This window comes from Seriola lalandi, unplaced genomic scaffold, assembly GCF_002814215.2.
Source record: "Seriola lalandi dorsalis isolate HSWRI2012SDOR001 ecotype SW California unplaced genomic scaffold, Sedor1 jcf7180002053464, whole genome shotgun sequence".
Classification (NCBI taxonomy): domain Eukaryota; kingdom Metazoa; phylum Chordata; class Actinopteri; order Carangiformes; family Carangidae; genus Seriola; species Seriola lalandi.
The window spans coordinates 28597-50373 of NW_019524017.1; the positions used below are offsets into that span (position 1 = coordinate 28597).

Consider the following 21777-nt stretch of genomic DNA (forward strand, 5'->3'; position numbering starts at 1 on the left):
AAGCCTCAGGACAGACATTTTTTCTGTATTTGGTTTGGTCTCAAGTTATGTCAAACAGCAGTATTAGGCTATCTTGGCCCAAAGTCTATGAGATCAAATAACATAATCATGATATCATAGATATGCAGGAATTGAGTTAAACGCATCGTATCACTGACTGCTGTATAATATTTATAGTTTATTCTATATGTTTTCATCAGGTAACTAGATAATTACTCTGTTATCTGAAGAAAATTACTTTTTCTTTTTTCAAAGTAATTATATAGTTATGAGTCATGAGAAAACAACTTTATTTCCCTGAGATTGGATAAACTAAGTCCAAAACGATCCTCAAGCCTGAGGGTCATCTCGACTGCCCCCAGTGGTGTCATTAGGGTCATTAATTCAGGCTCGCATTTGCAAACCTCATGACATCATTAAGATGTAAATGATGATGACATCACAGAATGTTGGTTTGCATTTTGCCTGTGATTAAGAGCACAGTCGAGTTTTTCCAGATGATCCACCTACAAAAACACAGAAACACTAATATGAAAGTGGAAATCATCACATTAGAGAAAGTTCATAGTTCAGACTATCCATCAGTTGTCATAAAAGTTGACAATTTCTCTTCTTCAGCTCTTATCAGATGATGTAAAGTCAGTGGAATAGGGATTTAAAGCTTATAATTTTACAAGAGCGGATCCTGGTCTTCAGTCCACTCCTGACTTCTTTGTGTCCCGTTCTTCTCATCTCATTGTTTGAACCCTGACAGGTCTGAGCTCCAGACCAGAAAGACTCCTTCATGTCAGAGTCCTCAGACAGACCTTGTCCCTCTCTGGCACCATCACTGCACCTCCAGCAGAGGTCAGAGGTCAGCGAAGGAGCAGCCAACCACAGTAACCTCATGGAGCGGAGGGTCAGGGAGGGCCGGACTTGACTCAGGACCCACAGGGATTATAGAGGACAATGCAGCTGGACTTGAGTGAAAGGAGAGAGAACACACACACACACACACACACACACACACACACACACACACACACACACACACACACACACACAGACGGAGATAGAGATAATACAGGGCGAGTTTATTTGTATTGCAGCTTTAAACAACAATTCAAAGTGCATTAAAAAGCAAATATGAATGAAAATGTATTTAATTCATTAAAGGGAGTGACGAAGACAAACAATGGGAATCGCAACAGCAATTGAGCTGGTACTCAATGAAGAGCTGCTGCTATGATTACCAGTGTTTAGAGCATGTTGATGTGGGCCGACCTGACTCTTGAGTCCTTTACGGTTTTATTATTCGTTACATACAGATACAGCACAAGATGGGGAGATGGCGATAAAGGAAAGTGAGAAGGTGATGGAGATGAGAGAAGAAGAGCAGTTACACAGAAAAGTAAAGTATTAGTAGGATGAAGTATCTTAAATCAAGGTAATATATGCTTTGTTTTCTGTCTGACAATATATTTCCTCTCACAAGGCAGGTTTTTTTTTATTTTTTTTTATTTTAATTATTATTAATTTACAAAAGTGAAATTTTCCTATTCTGTTGACAGATCATTTTGTTTAAGTAATATTGTGGTAATGGTAATTAAAATGGACGCTATAGACTCAAACACTGGCTTAAGTCTAACCAGATCTGTGATCCATTTTTAACTCAGCATGCAGCAAAATGTATTTGTCTCTTTATTTGTGTATTTTTTTTATATTTGTAGTAGCGTATTGTGACTGTTTTTGTTTTATGTTACATGCTCAGGGATTACAGATGTAAATTAGCATTTTTCTCACAATCCAGTATATTTACATCATGTATTTTTTACTGATGTTCATTAACACGCATTGTCCCTAACAAATACACAAATAAATAAAGTTAAAAAGATACACAGTTACAGTGTCATAAAATTGTTTTATTGAATAAATTTATTATATAGAACACATTTTACTTTTGTTTATAAACATAATATGTATATGTCCTTTTTTAATAATATTTTTATGTATTTGACAATAACTTATTGCCATAACAAAAAGTAATTTTTGTAAAATGACAGAAAATTTTACTTTTGTCAATACTTGACTGTTTTGGTAAAATCATCAACGAAAGCTGTATAAAAAACTCATATTTAATGTATTCCATTTACGCAAATTGTGTTTTTTTTTTTAAATTAAGTCAAAATAAAATGAGTATTAACTGTTAACGCAAGAAAACCCATTATTTATTAGAGCTTGTTTAAATCTAATGTGCAATTCTTAGAGTTGGACAGATGAGGGTGCCACATACCATTTAATCCAACGTATGTGACCCTAGACTGTGACTATGTGTAACTGCAGCTGTACTCAACATAACTTGTATGTATGTAGTTGTTCATATTAGATTTTATTTGGCATCATAAGTCGGCCTACATGATAATATGATAACAATGTTACAAGAGCAAGCAAACGTATTTTTGTAATTTTGATCAGGAAATCCTCAAGTTTACTTATTAGTATGGATTGTTAAACCAAGAATACCAAAGTAGATTTTACTGAAAATTTTCTTTCTTAGACATAAAATGTACTCACCCTTTGTAAGTAAATTTCACTCAGACTACCTTTGCATCCAATTACAAAACCCCTATAAAATGCTTGGTATTTCAGGGTCATTTAATTACCTTTTCTTTACTTAATTTGAGGACATATTTAAGTAATGTTTAAATAATATTTCATCTATCTACCCTACTCTAAAGCACTATTATAATATGGATTTGATGCATTATAACATGGGTTACTTTTTAGTCAATAAGATTGTCTTACTATAAGGCTTCTACAAAACTTATTACAAATGTATTATTTGTTGGCTTGGGGCCTATGAAAATACTGTCAGAACAACAGTGTTTTTAAATAACCTTCTGGGTTTTTCAATTGATGCCAGCTAATTAGGTTTTAAAGAATAGGATTGTTACCTCTGACCTAAAGTTATACTAGTAACATGGAAAGGCTTAACGTTTGACAAGCACTGTACCCTAAATGCCCGTTTTAGTTAATGCCTTAATAGTTGTTAAACTCAATTAAAAAGGTTTTTTTTTCCTCCGCACAAAGTGGTATGAGTGACTACTTACCTGTATAATACTAGTATACAAAGATTAAAGTTAGATTATTAGGTTGGAAAAAAGAAGTTAATTATGGTCAGAATAATTATTATAAAATCTCAAATTTTGAAAATCTGGAGTTCCCCTCCAGACTCTCCATGGAACTCCAAGATCCAAGAACATCAAGCAGCAGATGCTGACATGTCTTCTGACTTCAACATGTTGTTATTAGAGAGATGTGACTTTATAGCAGAGAACAATATGTAACTGCATGAAACAAATAGAAACAGAATAATAACCATCCTGCAACAGTATTCTGACAGGGCAAGTTGAGAAAGGTGTAAGTTGAAGGTAAAATCCTACCAGATAGGTCTGAACATAAAATTTGCAGGATTGTTTGTAAACGCACCATTCAACGTCGGCAAGCAGTGAGAATGCAGGAGTCAATCAGAGAAATACAATGTTATTTTCCGATTGTTTCATAGCGGTTACATTCCTAATCACAAATAAATCCGCTCACACCTCCACAGCCGAGGAGACCCTCTGCCTGTGTGTAAAACTCAAGTGACGTAAACTGCGATGTAACCGTCGGCCGCTAAGTGTTTATAGCGCCCAGACCTCACAACCGACGCCATGAATTGGTTGGGGGCTACACACCACTGCCAAACACGCTACAGCCCAGAAGCCTCCCGAGAAAGATAAAACATGAGAAAATAAGAAAAATACAGACAGAGGGCAGGGTCGCAAAGAGCAGCACATGCCAACACGCTAGCTAGCTAGCAGGGTAAACTGACCAGCTAATGCTAATGTTAAGTATTCAGTACACAAACACTGACTTAAACAGACGAAACAACAGGGATGTACAAAGTTAATCAAGCATATAACCTACCTCAGGGGCTTCGCATTCATGAATTTTCTCATCAAATGAACGGCAAGGCCATTCGTAGTTCAAAACTGTCGGCCTGAGCATGCTCCTGTTGTTGAGGTGTGTCTCTGAAGGGAAAAAGCGCAAACTCTCCTCTGACGTCACTCGTTGAGCGCGTACTAAGAGAGCGTACAAGGTTGCCAGGTTCACTCCCAGTACCCAGGTAAATTTTGACTTTCTTGTGTTAGGTTGTGAAGTCCACACAGTGGTTTAGTTAATATCACATTTACATATGGAAATGAGGATACATAATTACAAACACCAAGTAATAGATTAAATAGGTGACATTTTAAAGTAAAAGCAGTGAACCTATGTCAATTTATATGATTATTTATTTGGTGACTCTTTAGCTAATTAGAGCTGATGCAGCTCAGAAGGGAGGAATGAACAACAGCTGCAGGAAATAGGAAATGTATACAGATCAGTGAAGAATTACTGATCTCCCTCCTCCAGTGAGATCTTTACAGCTTCATGAAGATAAGACTGCTCACACTATATTTTCAGTCAGGTGTAAATGCAAAGAACAGTGGATCTGGTGTCATTATCCAGATGATAATACCAGGTGTAAATGGGGCCTAGAATATATGCATTTGATAAAAGTCTTGGTCTCATTGTTTCCCTCATTGTACTGTATGATGAACTGTCAGTGACACAGTGGAACATGCTGAATTCATATGATACATTCCCTGTGAGAAAATATGATTTTAACCGCAACGCTAAAAGAGAAAACTGCAGTTCAAGTGGTGAAATCATTGTTTCAGGCGTAGAACTGTTCAGTCTTTCCTCAGGAGACAAGAGGTTTTTCTTTCTTTTTCTTCTCCAGCTCGACGCAGCATCCAGGTAACATCCTGCAACAATACATAATAGATAGGCTTCCTCTGTCACACGTGTTTTCACCTGCAGCACAGCTGAATTATTCAAAGATAAAGAGAAGCTGGACAGGCTGCAGGCCAGGAGCTGCACTCAGATGATAAGAAGATTAGCGTCGTTCTATAAGGAGCATAGTCAGGTCCAGTCAGTCCTCAGTGAGGATGTCCATACATACAGAACTAATGAGAACCATGAACCAGTAGAAAAAAAATCTGGATTTTTCATTTTTCTGTGTGTGCATACAGTGATTTATTGTCAGTACATGTAGTTACTGGTTATCTGAGGTAGATTAATGATACAAAATAAAATCAACAAATAAGAATAAAGATCAAGTAGTATATAAAATACCAGCTGCAACATTAAACATCAATATCTATAATCAAGTAACATAATATACATTGCTATAAATTATATATATATATATATAAATTATGCCATTCTGCATAATGAGTACTTTTTTTATTACTATTATTTTTACTTTTACTTTCATTTTTCATTTACTTCACTTTTATTTTGATGGTAACACTTTAGTGAATGCAGGACTTTTACTTGTTTGGTTTTGCTCCCTGTGCTTAAGTAAACGATAAAAGTATTTCTTCCACAACTGGATCTATTAAATATCAATGTTTACTTTGTTTACATGTGTGTGGTTTACTTACCTGCCAAAGGAAGCAGCCAATCAGCTCTATGAAAACACATGACGCCAGTGTAACGGACATGAATAAAGCGCGTGTACAACTACATCGGAAAACCGCACAGGGCGGAGTGGTCATCACTGACTGAAACTCTATCGCGCTCCACTCACTGGCACTGTCCATGAGAGTAAAACAAGCGCACCGGTGAATTTAAACGCTTCACCACGACAGCCAATCAACGCTTCGCTCGTACTTTCTCGCTCCCGAGTCGTCCAATCAGCGTCGCCGTCCTCTTTGTTGTTAGTGATGACATGAGAATATTGTTGTTGCTGCTGGAGGCTGCAGAGACTCAGCGGTGGGAGCCGGACGGAGACAGGCTGGGTCTGAAGGTTCACAGGAGTCGATCAGAGTCTAGATTTCATTTTTTTTCTTTTGTTTTCGACATTAAAGCGCGTGAAGAGGCCATGTCGGTGAATATGGACGAACTCAGGCACCAAGTGATGATCAATCAGTTTGTTTTGACGGCCGGCTGCGCTGCCGATCAGGCGAAGCAGCTCCTCCAGGCGGCCCACTGGCAGTTCGAGGTGAGTCCGGACGTTGGGGGGGTTATTCCAGCTGCAGTCAATGTCCTCTCCTGCTTGTCCTATTATCCGGTCTCCAAACTGTTTATGGACCGACAGATTTAAATAGAGACACTGTGTTGATTATTGAATATTTGGTGTGCTTCCCCAAGACCATGCGCTCCTGCGGCTAACGTTAGCTTAGCACTGAGGACGTGGTGCCACTGAGCTCAGCGGCCGTTTTTGTTTACATTCTCGACAGGAATCCACTGTGTCATTGCTGAGCTAATTGTTGTCCGCCTAACTGGCTGCAGGGTGACCCGGCCTTCCTAGAACACGACGGTGGCTGTAGCTGGGTATTTATTTTACAGTTTAATGGCTGTCATCGAAAACAAACGGCTTTATCTTCGACCTAATCACTGATGCCATCTTGTCAGTCCAGGCCCGTCTGATAACATGTCCTCATAAAACCCGCATCCATCGCTCAAATGTTGTAAAACTACAGGTTTGGCTCGTTTCCTCCAACAACACAGCAAGTTAAATCAAACCCGCCCTGCTGTGCTGCTCTAAAACAATCATTTCCTGCTTGACTGGAGACTTTTTATGTCACTTCTTTGGTTAGGTTTCTTCTACAGATTAATAATATGTTGGTTAACTGTGGGACTCAGACATTAGTTTTGTTTTTACAAGAGGAGACAAAGAGGTCTGACTCACCGGACTGAGAGCTAAGTGGTCTGACATTGATCCTAGTCTGCTGTTATATATAGAGTGATTAAGATGCATTATCCTTCCAGCTGTTCTCATACACAGCCTCCCTGTGCATTTAACAGTTATTTAAAACTGTAATGATGATTCTCTGGTTCCATCTTCTCAGATGTGAGGATCTGCTGCTGTTGTCTGGTTTGTGTAAATGTAAACTGAGTATCTGTTTCTGACTGTTGATCTGATGGCTTAAGACATCTGAAGACGTTCTCATGGAGTCTGAAACTGGCCTTTTCCCACTGTTTTCTTACATTATATAGACCAAACAACTAATCGATCAATCGAGAAGATAATCAGCAGATTATTCAATGATGAAAACAGTTGTTAGTCACAGCTCTGGACATATTTTATTATTTATTTATCATTTTTTAGGCTAAAACTAAAAATCAAGTCAATATCTGTCAGATTAATCTAGAGCTGAATCCATTAGATCAGTTAATCAACAGAAAATAATTGATAAAAAGGTTTTTTCTGTTATTGTTTTCGTTAAAATAGTGAAACACACCAAACATTCTCTGATTCCAGCCTCTCAAATTAGACATATGACATTATAAACTGATTTTTTTTTTTGTCAAACATAAACAAGAAGAACATAAAGAACTGCAATGTTGTGGTTTCTCTATCTTTTGACACTTTATACACTAAACTATTACTCCTTTAATTGAATATCAGTAATAAAAAGATTATCATTAGTTCCAGCCCTAAAAATGGCTGCCTGGCGAGTGTTTGGACAGTTCGAGCACAGCCCGTCCAGGCCACTGGCCGCTACAGTCTGTGATGTTCATCAGGCCTGTTGAGCAGCTGACAGACACCTGAAGGACCTCTGACACCAAGCCTGAGCTTCCAGATGGTTATCCTCAGACCACACCTCCATCCGCTTTAATGACCAATCTGTTGCGGCCGTGTGGTCAGTGCCGGGCTGCAGCCTGGGGGCCAGGTGGTTCACCAGAGGGGAGGGAGGAGGCGGCTCGGCTCAGCTGGTCTGTCGGGGTGGTTAAGTTACGTTTAGAGACTGTCTCAGGAGCTAAGTGGTGGAAGTTTTTCCTAAGTCACAAAGGAACGGCTCATGACTTTAAAGAGTCAGGGAGATCGTTTATTTTGGTTTTGGTTATGGCCTGATTATGGTCGATTAATAAATTAGTCAGTTTACAGAGATTTAATCTGCAGTTCTTTCAATAATCAGTCATTTTCAGTCATTTTTCAGATGCTCTTTGGTTCAAGCAAACGTGAGAATTTGCTTCTTTTCTTTGTCACAGGAAACTGAAACGGGAGTGTAAACTGAGAATATGTCTGGTAACTGATTCCTGTGTTTAGAGACCATTGTTGTGTCACTGCAGTGACTCACTCACCTTGATGTTACTTGGACGCTGCTGAACCCTCAGATACAACAATGAGGAGGAAGCACAGGCCGATGAAACTAGAGCACGTCATTTACATACACTCATCTATGTGTTGTACAGACGGTAAAGTCCCTTAAGGCAAATTTGTGATTTGTTATTTTGGGGTGGATGAATAAACTCAACTGGAGTTTTTGTGACATTATGACAGAGCTGCTCCACAGGCAGAAATAATCTCAAAAATGGAGCAAACAAACCACAGTTTATATTGTAACTCCATTAAGTCATTGGTTGATTGGTCGAGTTGTCAACTCAAATGAGTTCAGGATTTCACTTCTTTTTCTGTTTGTGTCGTCATATCTTTGGGTTTTGGTCTGTTTGGTGAAAAAAAAAAAAACTGTTTGATGCCAGATTCACTGATTCAACTTCTTACATTTGAAGATTTACTGATTTTCTTTGTGTTAACTGATTCTCTTTGATTTTAGAAGACCAAATTAGAGCAGATATTCTTCACTGTTTTCTGACATTTTATTGATAAAGTTATTATCAATGTCTATTCACCTGATTAATTAAGATGACAATAATCATTAGTTTCAGCCCCTTTAAGACAGCAAGGGCTCAAGCACATCCTGCTGAAGTGCCTTCATGCAAGACACCCACTTCCTACTAGCACCTCCGGGGCCCATCTATGCAACCCCCGACCTCTGATCTCTCCTGTGTAAGAGTACTATACTAACTATACTATACTAACACCAGTAGTGTACATCCGAAAACAAATCTATTGCCTGTTTCCAAACAGAAGATCCCCAGTTTTATTCCAAAAGAAACCGGAAGAATCCACCAAAATAAGAGGCTTTCTTGGAAACGAAGGAGGAAACGATACTGATAAAAAAATTTAAAAAAAGAAAAAAAACTCCTCACACATGGAAACTGATGTGATCAATGTGCTGCCACTTCATCCTTTCACTTTCACATTTATCACCTGAAGAAATAGTTTTACTGTCATGTTTTTTATAAATTGTACTCATCTACTCAGACCAAACTCAAATATATTCAGTTTGTGATGATATAAATCAAAGACAAGAAGTAAATCTTCACATTTGAGAGCCTGGAACCAGAAAATGTTTGTGTGTTTTTGCTTGATAAATGTTGAGTTACTAACCTGTTAAGTGACCAATGGTTTCAGCCGTAATCTGTATGTATCTGAGTCGGTGGTGTTGTGTTTGTCTCCTCGCCGTCAGTGTGAGAACGTAGTAAACAGCCCATTGTTTCTGTCGGGGGGGGGGGGGGGGGGGGGGGCTGATTCTCCTTGTGCTCTGATTCAGACTATGAGCTGAGACCGATGGCGTCTTCTGTCCTCGGTCATCAGTGCAGAGCCACGACCATGTCGACGCTGCCGCTTCAAGATCTGTAAGAAAACACAGACGTCCAGGATTTAAGATAGTCCTGCACCTGTTACAGGAGCGTTCAGTTGGTTTCAGCTGGTGAACATGACTCTGGTTGGAATTTGATTCTTCCAGCTTCCTCAAATTTGTCATCATAAGCGAGGGTGTAATGGTAGGATTAAGATTAAGGCTGTGTAGCAAATTCAGGAAACAAACTAAAAGTCGCTGAGAGGCGGAGGTCGGGCCTGGTTTGATTTTTCTGACACGCTACCAAAAAGATCTGCTGCCAGTCCAAAATATGTGAAAGACAGCTCATTATATTGTGCACAAAATTATGATCAAAATAACCACAGCGATCAAAAGAAAATGGCGTCTAACCAAAATACAGTGACCCATTCACCCCCTCTCCACCCCCAGCACACAGGTGAACAGGTGAACAGGTGCTTATATCAACTACTAGTGTGTGTGTGTATATATATATATATATATATATATATATATATATATATATTTATATAAGTGAATTCATTCAGGAAATGTTTAGTGTTTCCTGTATGAAGAGAACAAGCTGTTGTGACCAGATGCTGTGAAAAGGTGTTGCGACAGTAATCTCTTATATTGTGACATTGAACTTCAGGCCCACAATAATACAACAGGCCAGAAGTCTTGTATCCGTTTAGTCCTCTTTCAAAATAACAGCAAAGATGCTTCATCACATGAGCTGAAATCAACAAATTCAGAAACTGGAAGACTGCAGACTGTGAACCCTCCCTAATAGAAACTGTTTTGGCCAAATCATTTTGAATGGCCAATGGGGAAACTCCAACCCAGTCACGTGACATTTTAGATTTTATCCCCTAGGATTAAAGGATATATCCTATATTATATATTGAATTTTTCCCTATAGGATTGATTCCCAAATCTTAATTCGATCTTCTTCTGGAATCCGACTTTTTGACTACCTGACATCAGTGAGTGACGCTCCCCAAACCTGGTTCTGCAGAATAAACTGAGAGGAGACAAAGAACAGCGTGCACTCAGTGGCTCCTTGCACAATAGCAGCAAAAGACTTTCACGCTTTGATATGTGTGTCACGTTGTACGGCAGACATTCCTGCACTGCCGCTGCTGTTGTCAAACAACCAGACTGTGTGGAGGAGGGAGGAGGGGGAGGGAGAGGGAGAGAGGGGGAGGGAAACCACTGCATTCATTGAAGCGTTGGCAAGACAGAGGCCTCTGGTGAAGGGAAATGGCTTCGCTGAGCAGTAAAGTCTGATACTTTCTGTCCTGTAAAAACATGTTGTGGTTGGAGTTCTCTCACACACACACACACACACACACACACACACACACACACACACCCATCCACCCACCCCAGTAAACTTTATTAAAACTTAAGTGAACAGCAACTTGTGTGTACAGTAACTCAGCAGAGGGACGAGGTAATAAAAGAAAAGAAACACTAATGACTGAAGAAAAACCTTGTATAATATGCAGGTGTTTATATGTAAAGCTGAAAAATAATCAAATCAAATTTGTTCAGAAATATGAAAAACTGTCGAACATTCTTGAGGTCCAGCTCCATCAGCATGAGGATCTGCTGCTTTTCTGTTGCATGACATAATATCTTTGGATTTTAAACTGTTGTCTTATGTTAATTTTTCACTTTTTTTGACATTTGATGGATCAAACGATTAATCAAAAAAATAATCCTTTAGAAAAAATAATTGTCAGTTACAGCTGTTATGTTTAAAGAATCCAGTGTTGAAGCAGTAATGAGCCCCTCATCAAAGATTAACTCTCTGTGCTGATAACAAGTCTGTCACTGCTTCTTTCTTAGCCACTGACAGGAAGCCTAGAAAAACTGCTTTTATTGTGATCAAGTCTGGCTTGCTTGAGCCCAAACTCAAACTGATCCAGGGTTAATTTGAGATACTGTGATCACAAAAGTCATTCATTTTCATAATCATTTGTTTCTGGGCTTTTGTCTGATGAAATGAGAACTTATGGTGTACTTCTTTTACTATTCTATGACATTTAATAGACTAGAGGAAAGACTGATTAATTGCAAAAACAATAAGCATATTCATTAATAATGAAAACAATCGTTAGCTGCAGCTCTACAACACAAAGTCTCCAGCTGGAGGTGGAGGAGGCAGAAAATCAGAAACGCTATAAAAATGTAAACAGCAGGTCTCATGACTGCCTCGCTGTGCAAACAAGGAAATGAGTTGGCTCCTTGTATTGTTCCTCTTTGTTGTGAACACAGCCAACGGCAGCGTGAACAAAAACACACTTGATGACCTGTGAGAAACAACAGACCGATAACAGCGCAGCCTAAACACAGCAGGAGCTGCTGCTTCTGCTGCTTCCTCTGAAAAGGAGAAAACATTTCTGAGAATCTAACCACAGTGTGATTCAGTGGTCTCACAAATGATTAATAATAATAATAATATATATAGAAAATAATCCTAAACTGTAGTCCAAGATGAACCGACTCATTGTTTTAGCTCTAATTTGTTGTACATGAGAATTAGAGCTTTTTTCAGTTTCATCATTATAGCAAAATGAGTGTTTGTATTTGCTGTTTATAGACAGACACTTTTCTTGGTGTAAAATTCAGTTAAACATCAGTCAGTTATTCAGCCTGTAGCTGAGCTGAAAAAGCCTGTCTGAGGTTGACAAACCCTGTTTTATATCCCAGCATGGAGATAATAGTTTTAACCCTGAGCTCACGTGACCAGTTGTGTTAACTGACCCGTAGGATGTGCTGTGTGTAGGGGGGGGGGTCCTCCTCTGTGTGGTCGCAGGAAAATAAGGCAAAAGTTTGACTTCCTCACTCCTGTATGTTGTCGGGTTTTAATTCCAATAAATCGAAGTTAAAAGGCTCATAACACAATCTCCTCTCTCTCCCTCTCTCTCTCTCTTTCTCTCTGCAGACGGCCTTAAGCTCCTTTTTCCAGGAGGCGAACATCCCCAGTCACCACCACCAGATGGTAAGTGCATTTGGTTTCCCTCAACAGACAGAAATGAGACTGAGGCATGTGTGGCTGAGTGGAGGCTGATCCTCTCGTTCTGGACGGTGGGATGGATGCACCCACTGACCTGCTGGACTGAACTGGAGAGTCTCAGACAACCAGCTGGGCTTCACGCACCAGCCGGACTCCCAGCAGTCAGAGTCCAGCTTTTAGGGATGAACAGGGATGGGTAGTGTTTAGGTTTTTTGCTCATGCTGGTGCTTAACTGATTATTAAAAATCCAAAGAATATGTTGGAATATAGTATTTAAGAATACAAAGTAGGACTTTGTGGTCCTGATTGGTTGTAAAAGACAAGCTGCTCTAGATGTGGCCGTTACCATCATAAAAAAACACCCACGTCCGTCTCCAGGTAGTCAAACCGAGATATCTGGAAATTCTGAGCACTTATGTCAAAAGAAAACTTAACTTGTTAAAGGTCCTGTAAGAATGTGAAGCAGTTTACATCTACATTAAATTGTGCTTTTGTTGCCAATATGTGAACGGATTGTAACGTAACTAGATAGATATATAGATAGATAGACACTTTATTTATCCTCTAGGGGAAATTCAGGTGTCCAGCAGCTCATTAGTCGTAATATTTAAAATTAAGAATAAACAATAATCGTTAAATTAGTCCTTATTAGTCCTTACCATACTAGGATATGTTTAAATTGGTGTGGTGCAGAAAAGTCTGTAAAACCTCTGAAACATTTTGTCTGTGACATTTGTGTAAACGTGTTCCATGTGATATAACATCATGCAGGAACATGTAACAGTGTGTAGTTAGTGACATGTCAGTAGGAACAGAACATGAGATGTTTTATCTGTTTGCAGATAAACCCTCATTCATCAGCTCCTGTGAGCTCATTGTTGGGTTTTCACAGAAGAGTTGGATTTAACTCGGTGAAACACACAACAAAAGTAAGATACTTTACACCCTTTAATCTGATTATCAGGCTCCTTCAGACAAACACTGACATCTGAAACTTTTCATCTTCTGAAGGTAAACTTAAGTCTGATCTTTGCTCATTGAGCTTTTGGGACAGGAAACTGTGTTCACACTTCTCCCTTCATTTGGATTGAAGCCACATCGCAGGGTGTGTCTGGATGTGATTACAGTTAGATTAAGAAAGTCCCTCTGTCATAAGGAAGGGTGTGTGTGCAGTCAAAATAACTGCAGCCCTGTAACATAGTAATTAGCGTGTCATCAATTGGTCTCACTTGACAAAGCTCAGTTTAAATAAATGAAATAATTATTGTGAGGCCGTGCAGACGTGCGTCAGTGTGTACAGAGACATGTCTGTGCCCTCGGCCCAGTGGTTCTTATGTAATCGCACATGACAGTTTCTTCACCGTCACGTCATGTGTCTCAATATTCTCCGCACAGCGTCCTGGGATTTGTCTGATCCCGATCGTGCAGGAACAACACGCCAACATCTGCAGCAGCCGTGTTTTGCTTTCAGTCTGAAGCCCCCCCCCCCCCCCCCCCCGCTCTTGTTTTGGTGTACGTGCCTCTCTGTTGCTCTGGGAGGAGTGTGTTGTAGCTCGAGGGAGTGAGGAAGTGTGTGAGAGGCGGCGGCCTGGGTTTGTTATTATTTTGGGTGCAGTGCAATGACATCATCTCGCCTGAGGCTCTGAGGCGTACAGGGTTGTACAAGGCTGCAGAGACAGAGTGAAGCAAGTGGCAGCTGTTTCCATTTCCAGCATAGACCTTCTCCTCTGGCCCTGAGGCGGCCAACATGGAGCCATGTTGGGTCAGCTTTGAGGAGAAAGAGCCCAGTGTTGAAGCAATAATGAGCCCCTCATCAAAGATTAACTCTCTGTGCTGACAACAGGTCTGTCACTGCTGCTTTCATAGCCACAGACAAGAAGCCCAGAAAAACTGCTCTTATTGTGAAAAGTCTGTCTTGAATGAACTCAAACTGAACCAGGATTAATTTGAGGTACTGTGAAGTCTGGTTTAAAGCTGATCTGTTCATGAGTTACTAAACATGTAACATGAAGAATGAAATATTAACACTTAGACAAATAAAACCACTCAGCCTGGAGGGTTTGATTGAATCATTCCTGCTCCGGATTGGAGCTTAAACAATTAGTCCATTAATCCATTAGCAGGTCGACAGAACATGAATCTGCCACTGTTTTTGGTAAAGAACCATCTCAAGCAGAAATATCAAATATTTGCTGCTTCCATCGTCACAATGTGATAATCTGATGCTTCTCTCTGTCACATGTTAGTCTGATGTTGGTCTTAATCACAACACAGTGTGCACGAAGCTGTGACGACCGATGTGATGCATCACCTTTTGAGGCCTGCTATTGGCTGATTCAGAGCTTGAGGGAGGGCTTGTGGGTGGATGTGACTGTGGACCTGATTTTACATCTGTGAGGAGTCGGTTTATCAAACCTTTAGCTTCTTCATTCAAAGCTTTGGTTTGACTGTTCATGTTGAACGTTGTGACTTATGAGTCAAAGTTTCAGAAAACCGAGAAGTTTTCAATATGAACCGGGGGCCAGTTGCACAAAACACATTAAGTTAAGATTTTCCTTAAAATAAAAAAATCTTGAAGTGTTTTCCTTAAGGTTTTCAAAGTTAAAGTAAAGTTAAGTGAAAGCACTGCTTTAATGTTGCAGGCTTCCTTGGTAACAGGTATAAACTAATTCCAGCAAACGGTCTCCATGGAAACAGTAGAATTTTACCGCTGTAAAATCTTTTTAAATGCTGCAAATTACCTTATTTCCTTAACTAAGAAACCTTTTAAGAGATTCTGTGCAACACCCAAAAAGTAACTCCCTCAGCTAAGGAGAAATGAAACCTTTAGTAGAAAACTTGTTTTGTGCAACCGGCCCCTCATCTTTCCACTCAAGGTCATCAGTCTGACAGAGAACCGGTTCTGTGGCATGTTGGCTATTAATTAATGAGGGTCATGTGTGTTGAAGAGAATAACACTGTATACTGTAGTGTGTTTGTGTTTGTGTGTGTGTGTGTGTGTGTGTGTGTGTGTGTGTGTGTGTGTGTGTGTGTGTGTGTGTGTGTGTGTTACTCATCATTCCTCCCCTGTGGCGTCACAGCCATGAGAGGTGTTATTGTTCATAATGTACATACAGATCCAACCTGAACACCAACACTCCCTGCGGAGCCCGAGCAGGAACAGACCCAGAGACACATGTTTATGTTTTATCCTCAGCACAATGAGTCAGATGTTTGTGTTGATGTGTCAGAGCAGTGTGTGCGTGTGTTTACCAGTTACCACATTGATTAGATTTTTTTCAAGAATCCTTTGTTTTTTAAACAAATATGGCCGCCTTCAGTTCCCTCATTTTCTTCTACTTTTCTGTTTTATATACTCCTAAATAAATGATTTTTGATGATGAAGATAAGTAACTTAAATATATTTAAATAAAACATGTAAACCAAATAGGACTAAATATGAATATATATTACAAACAATTTATTGAGACAGGATTGAGGGAAATTGCACTAAAACTTGAATACAACACCAGTGTCTGTGCAAACAGAGCTGTGATGTTGTCACAACAGTTTAGATGTGTGCTTGAATTAGAGTTGTTTTGGTCTGTTGAGAAACATCTTTGTGTGTGTGTGTGTGTGTGTGTGTGTGTGTGTGTGTGCCTGGAAGTGACATTTCTTTGCAGCCTGCTGCTCTAAATACACCAAGCCCCCTTCTCTCTGGCCTTCTGCTGCACAGCTGAGAGGTCTCCTCTTCTATTTCTGTCTGTTACCTGATCTCTGTGTGTGTGTGTGTGTGTGTGTCTGTGTGTTTCCCTTTGCTTTGGCTACCAGCATCACACCACTTTTCAGATGACACTTAATTTGATTTTCTCCCTAAGGACTTTTGGCCTTTAGCAGCAGGTCACATGACCACAGTCAGAAACTGAAGCTGAACTAGAAATGTGACTTTACTGTTTCCTATTAAAAACATACACAAGCTGCTTGTTCTAAAGGCTGAATCCACTGGTGTAGTGGTGTCTTGGTAGTAAGAAAGTAAAGCACTTTGAGCTACTAACATCATTATCTCAGATTATGTTCATCTCATTGTCTTTCCAGCTTCAAGTCAGACAATTTTTACTTGTTCCTTCATAGTTGTAGTTGTGAGCTGTGGAACTGTGATTCATCTGTTCCCTGAGTTTGTCAGGCAGCACCTCTCCCCAGGAGGCAATGCCTTTAAGACTAAAGGGAGTAGAAGTCTCCAGGGTACTGTACATACTGTACATGTACTCTGTAAGATCAGTGCACTGATACGTGTCTGCAGCTGTTTTTATAGTAGTGTACAGTTACAGTAAATCCCTCCCCTGAGGTGGGAAACACTGTAAACCTGTGTATCTGCAGCACCACAGCTCAGGATGCATTTTATCTGCTTTAACAAACAAACAATAAATAAATAAAGGGCTTTGGTCTGTGTCTGTATGATACCTGACTTTAGGGACTATACACATGTTTGGAACCATGTTTCCTTTTGACAAAACAAACTTAGGTAAAGTGGATGTGTCTGGACTGATCCTCAGCATGTGTTGAAATTTAAACCTGGTACTTCACAGGATTTCTCAACCAGAAAGTTCACAACTTATTGTCTTTATCAGGCGCCCTGGTAACCAAAGTAAAAGTCTGATTCATTTTCCCCACACAGTGTTAGTGTTAGTGGCTCACAGGTGGAGCTCCTCTATAATAACATCAACATTAAACTCTCCTGGTTCAATCAGCAGCAGAAAACATATGATTTTAAGAAAGTCAAAAGCCTGTGGAGAGAAGTCAACTACAACTCCCAATGTGCATTTCTGTGAGAAACATCAAGATGCATTTTAAGTTACGGAGCAGCTTCAGTCACTTTACTTTTGTGTTTTTGTATTTCTCTGACTGGCTTCTTCTCAGCAACAGTGGCTGAGGCTCATGGGTATTGTAGTTTGTAGAGTTGTCACAAAAACAACTTGAATCAATTTAAACTTGTGGTCAGAACATAAATGTATGTATGGTTGCTACCTTATCATCACGACAACGACGAACTGATGGTTTCCCTCCTCTTGCTTTCTCCTCACAGATGTGTACTCCCAGAAACACTCCCGCCACGCCACCGAACTTCCCCGACGCCATCACCATGTTCTCCAAACTGCGGGCGACCGAGTGCGGCTCCGGCGCTGGCAACGGACCCTCCCAGGTGTCCATGGCCTGTTCGCCCCCTGTCCCTTCCTCCACGTCAGGTTTCAGCTCCTTCTGGGCTTCTTCGCCGCCGAGCCACCAGCCGGCCTGGCTGCCCCCGTCGTCGCCCACCGGCCACCACATGCACCATCACCACTACCACATGCAACAGACTCCCATGTGGCCCCCCGTCTCTCAGCCCAGCGGCTCCCAGCAGCCCCCCGTTGTATCGGCGCTCCACGGCCAGAGATGAGACTGTGCACTGGGCTGCGAGGGGCAGGGAGGGAGGCCTGGGCGGCTGGTTCACATGTAGCCAAATGAATCTGTTTTGGGAGCAGGAGGGTGGGAGGGGGGTGGGGGGTGGTTATGTGTGGAATGAGAGGAAGAGCCCTTATGGAAAAAGACAAAGACACTGCTGTTTTCTTCTCTTGTTTTTCTAAACTGAAGACGAGCAGCTTTTCCTCTCCGTCTTCATCACGTCATCATCCAAGCCGAGGAAGAACCTGGAGGTCACTGACAACACTGATAAACTTCAAGCCGGACACTCTGAACCCAAAATCTTTTTTTCTTTATCATCGATGCAACCAAGCCCAGGACCCATCAGAGCACTTACCGAGGATAGGAGCCATGTGATCTGCTGAAGTGCTTTGTGATTCTTATTTTGTAGAAACTCTTCTTTCATAGGGTTCACAAATAATCAGGCAGGACGTCGGCAATAACCAGCAGATAAACAAACAGGTTCACAGGAGGATGTGGAGGAACTGGCCTCTGTAGATCACGGGTGTGTATTCACACTGCAGCCACACGGTTTCATTTACCGCCATAAGATGCTTCTTACAGTGAAACTTAAACTTAACTGTGGATGTTGAAAGAGGCTGACAGCTCCGGTATGAGCCTCTCATGTGTGAACTTTACCTTTGAGTCACAGAGTCAAGAATCTAATTCTCTAAAATATATATTCTCTAAAAAACCCAGGAGCTCATTTAAAAACACTTGCTGTTCTGAAGATATTCTCTAACCACAGGGATGAAAAAAATATTCTGTCGGCTGCACGACACAAAACAGTTTTGTCACATATCCAAACAAAGACGCTGGAAACTAAACTCAATTTGTATGGCGTGAAACCAAATTTAAAAACAAACTTCATCAGTTACGTAGGTCTATTTTGATCTTATAATGACTATAACATCATTTTATAAGGTGTTTACATGATACTGTAAATTAACGATGCAGAACACTGCTTATACATTTTTAAATAATATAAACAAAATCCAAAAATAAAGAAATCAATCAATAATCAGATTGTCAGACCTTCAAGTCTTCAATTAAATTCATAAATCATTTACAAACATTCAGTATTAAACAGGAGAAACTGTAGTGCAATACTGTTTTAATAATACATCTTTTTAATTATTTAATTATCTTTTTCAGGCTTAAAACCTCAAAATTGAACAACCAATCAGATTTTCATAACATTCAGAATATTTAAGGGGTTTACAGTATAAAGGAAAACATGACATCTTTGATCTTGGATTAAATTTTCACACATAATACTTTTGTTGTATTGTGCAAAAAAGATGTGTCCTTTTTGGCAGCTGACTTTAAATCTCAGTTTCTGAATATAGGATGTGTGCATTTCTCTGTGGACTGAGCACTTTGATACTTTCAAAGTATTAATATAGAACCAAGACCTGCTTTATAATCAAAGAACACATGGAAATCTCACTTTATACTATATGGGACCTTTAAATGAGCCTCTGGGTAAAGCTGCTCTCTGTGATTCAGATGTCACGTGGACACATGAGACATGAAATGTGGTTAGTTTGAGTCGAAGAAAAACATGGTGAATGAGAAGAGTTGTAATGTAAAGTAGTGATCGATGACTTTGGTAGAAGGGCACAGTTTGCAATAATCAGATTATCTGGAAACGGAGAGCTGCCACGTTTCTGATGTTCTTGTTTCGGATCATTTCAGAGAGAGACTGTAAGAGCAGAATTTTTTTTTTTTTTTTTTTTTTTTAGCTGCAGATTCAGCAGGACGCTCGTTTTTAATTCTCCTGAGTGCTGGTGTGGAGGCTCCAGCCAGAAACCTTGCTAATTGATTTCCTCTTCAGTTTGATAATGAGAGGCAGTTGTAAATAAAATTTCAGCTAGAAGATTTCAGTAACGCTGACGATGACACACAGATGAACTCACACACACACATTAATCTGATTTGAAAATATTTTAACGTAGATGGGCAACGAGCTGCCGGTGCCTCCACCGTGTGTGTGTGTGGTGTGTGTGTGTGTGTGTGTGTGTGTGGGGGGGGGGGTTCAGAGGCCGACTCAGTGATTTTCCACACAACCTTTCAGACGCTCAACCACTCCTACCTCTGTCTGTCTGAATGGGAGAGGCCCCACATGTGCTCTGAATGTATTCACAGACAGGATCAGAGGGTTTAAACAAGTAGAAACTGAACTGACGACTGTTCACACCAGAGCTGGATGCATCTGTGTCTCCTCAGACCTGATATCAATTCAGTCCAGAATCCTGAATGATTGTTAAGATCCACAAAATAACCTCAACAAGACTCCTTTTTTTGTTCCCATTTATGACACAACGTAAAAAAAGAATCACCTGTAGATTAGTCTCAAGTTTTAGTTTTGAAAAAGGAAAACGTCACCTTCACCTCACGATCACGAGAGATAGAGGAGGAGTCATCGTCGACATCAGGGAGAGACGGGACGCAGACACAAAGATAGAAATCTTTTTTTTAAAAACTGGTTTTGTTATTGAGCTTCACACAGACAATCAACTCTTTCCTGTTTCTCTATGATTTTCTGTTGTTATTGTCCAGCAGGGGGTTTGTACCTGTTCACTTTTAGTACACCACCAAGTGACCACTGTTTCTCTCGAGGGGGAGTTGGGGCAGCGATATCACAGCTGTTATTCTCCCTTCATGACGTTGCTCTATGATGAGATTATATTTTAATGTCTGAAACAAAAATGAATCAAATCATCTGTGACGCAAAGGAAAAATCTGCTCTGAAACACTGTTAGAAAACCAGAGGTCTGATGTATATTACTTTTCTGGACTCATTTTAGTTTTGTGACTTTTTCATATTCATGTTTGAGCTGCGTAAATTTCTCAAAGAGCAGCACAGCTTCTTTCAAAAGGAGGCAGACATGTTTACTAAAGGACGTTCTTGCTCCTCCTCTGGGTCACTGACCTCCTTTATAGGACCATACATGTGTTTTTGCAACTTTAATAATATGTAAACGTTACATTTTTATTGGGACTTCTGAAGACAAATGGGACGGTTTTATATTTTTAGATTATTTTTCCGTTGTTCATGGAGGCTGTGGACTGGCATCAGCTGACTTTAGTCATGTGATCAATCACAGTGAACATTAATGTAGTTAAACTCTCATCTCTCAGGCTGTAGTTGGGGATTATCTTCATTATTGATTAATCCGCCTATTAATTCTGTGGTTTGTAAAACAATAGAAAACTGTGAAAAATGCTCATCATCATCATCATCGTCAAATGTCTTCTTTTCTTTTCTTCTTTTTTTTGTGCAAGCTACAGTCCAGAACCAAAACATGTTCAGTTTAAAGTTAGAACCATCAAATGTTTGGTTTGAAAAGTGACTATTAAAACAGCTGATTAGTTCTCTGTCCATTGATGGATCGTTGTAGCTCAAATGAAATCTGATAACAATGATGTTCACTGTGATGGATTACACAACTATGAACAGGATTTCATCCCACACTAAAAACAATGGAGGTCTGGAGTGGTAAAAGAAAAAAAAATTTCGAGAATGGTTATAAAAATGTTGAGAGGTGATTTGTGTTAAACGTTCAAACATTTCCTAGCTTTGTTATGGTCCTGTGATCATCAGTGTTCTGTGACCTGAGGGCGGATTTTTCCTTTAAATCAAACTTCAGTGGTTTGTGGACAAGTCAAGGCAAAACATGGAGTTTATAAAATCCTCCTGACTCCTGAGTGATTTGTTGTTGGTGACAGGATGTGTTGTCTGCTGTAATGCAGATTCACTGCTGTGTGTATTAAACGAGCTGTACGGGGGGGGGG

General features: G+C 40.0%; 1 protein-coding gene and 1 long non-coding RNA gene across 2 annotated transcripts; one reads left to right on the plus strand and one right to left on the minus strand.

Annotated features, from left to right (window-relative positions):
- Nucleotides 1-4298: 4298 nt before the first annotated feature.
- LOC147819438 (uncharacterized) lies at nucleotides 4299-5782 on the minus strand. Its single transcript, XR_015436910.1, has 2 exons — nucleotides 5514-5782; nucleotides 4299-4832 (listed from the first exon to the last, which is right to left on the minus strand). It is a non-coding gene; the product is annotated as an uncharacterized LOC147819438 (long non-coding RNA).
- Nucleotides 5783-5815: 33 nt separating this feature from the next.
- Nucleotides 5816-19557, plus strand: ubald2 (UBA-like domain containing 2). The gene is made up of 3 exons (XM_023401133.2): nucleotides 5816-6073; nucleotides 12472-12528; nucleotides 17606-19557. Exons 1-3 carry the CDS (start codon nucleotides 5954-5956, stop codon nucleotides 17954-17956), a joined length of 528 nt encoding a protein of 175 aa, XP_023256901.2. The 5' UTR covers nucleotides 5816-5953; the 3' UTR covers nucleotides 17957-19557.
- The last annotated feature ends 2220 nt before the right edge of the window (nucleotides 19558-21777 follow it).

Bases quoted from the DNA above. Each gene is read 5' to 3' on its own strand.
- ubald2 (XM_023401133.2), top strand. From the start codon at position 5,954: ATGTCGGTGAATATGGACGAACTCAGGCACCAAGTGATGATCAATCAG. The intron at 6,074-12,471 runs GTGAGTCCGGAC...TTCTCTCTGCAG, and splicing joins CGGCCCACTGGCAGTTCGAG to ACGGCCTTAAGCTCCTTTTT. The intron at 12,529-17,605 runs GTAAGTGCATTT...TTCTCCTCACAG, and splicing joins CCAGTCACCACCACCAGATG to ATGTGTACTCCCAGAAACAC.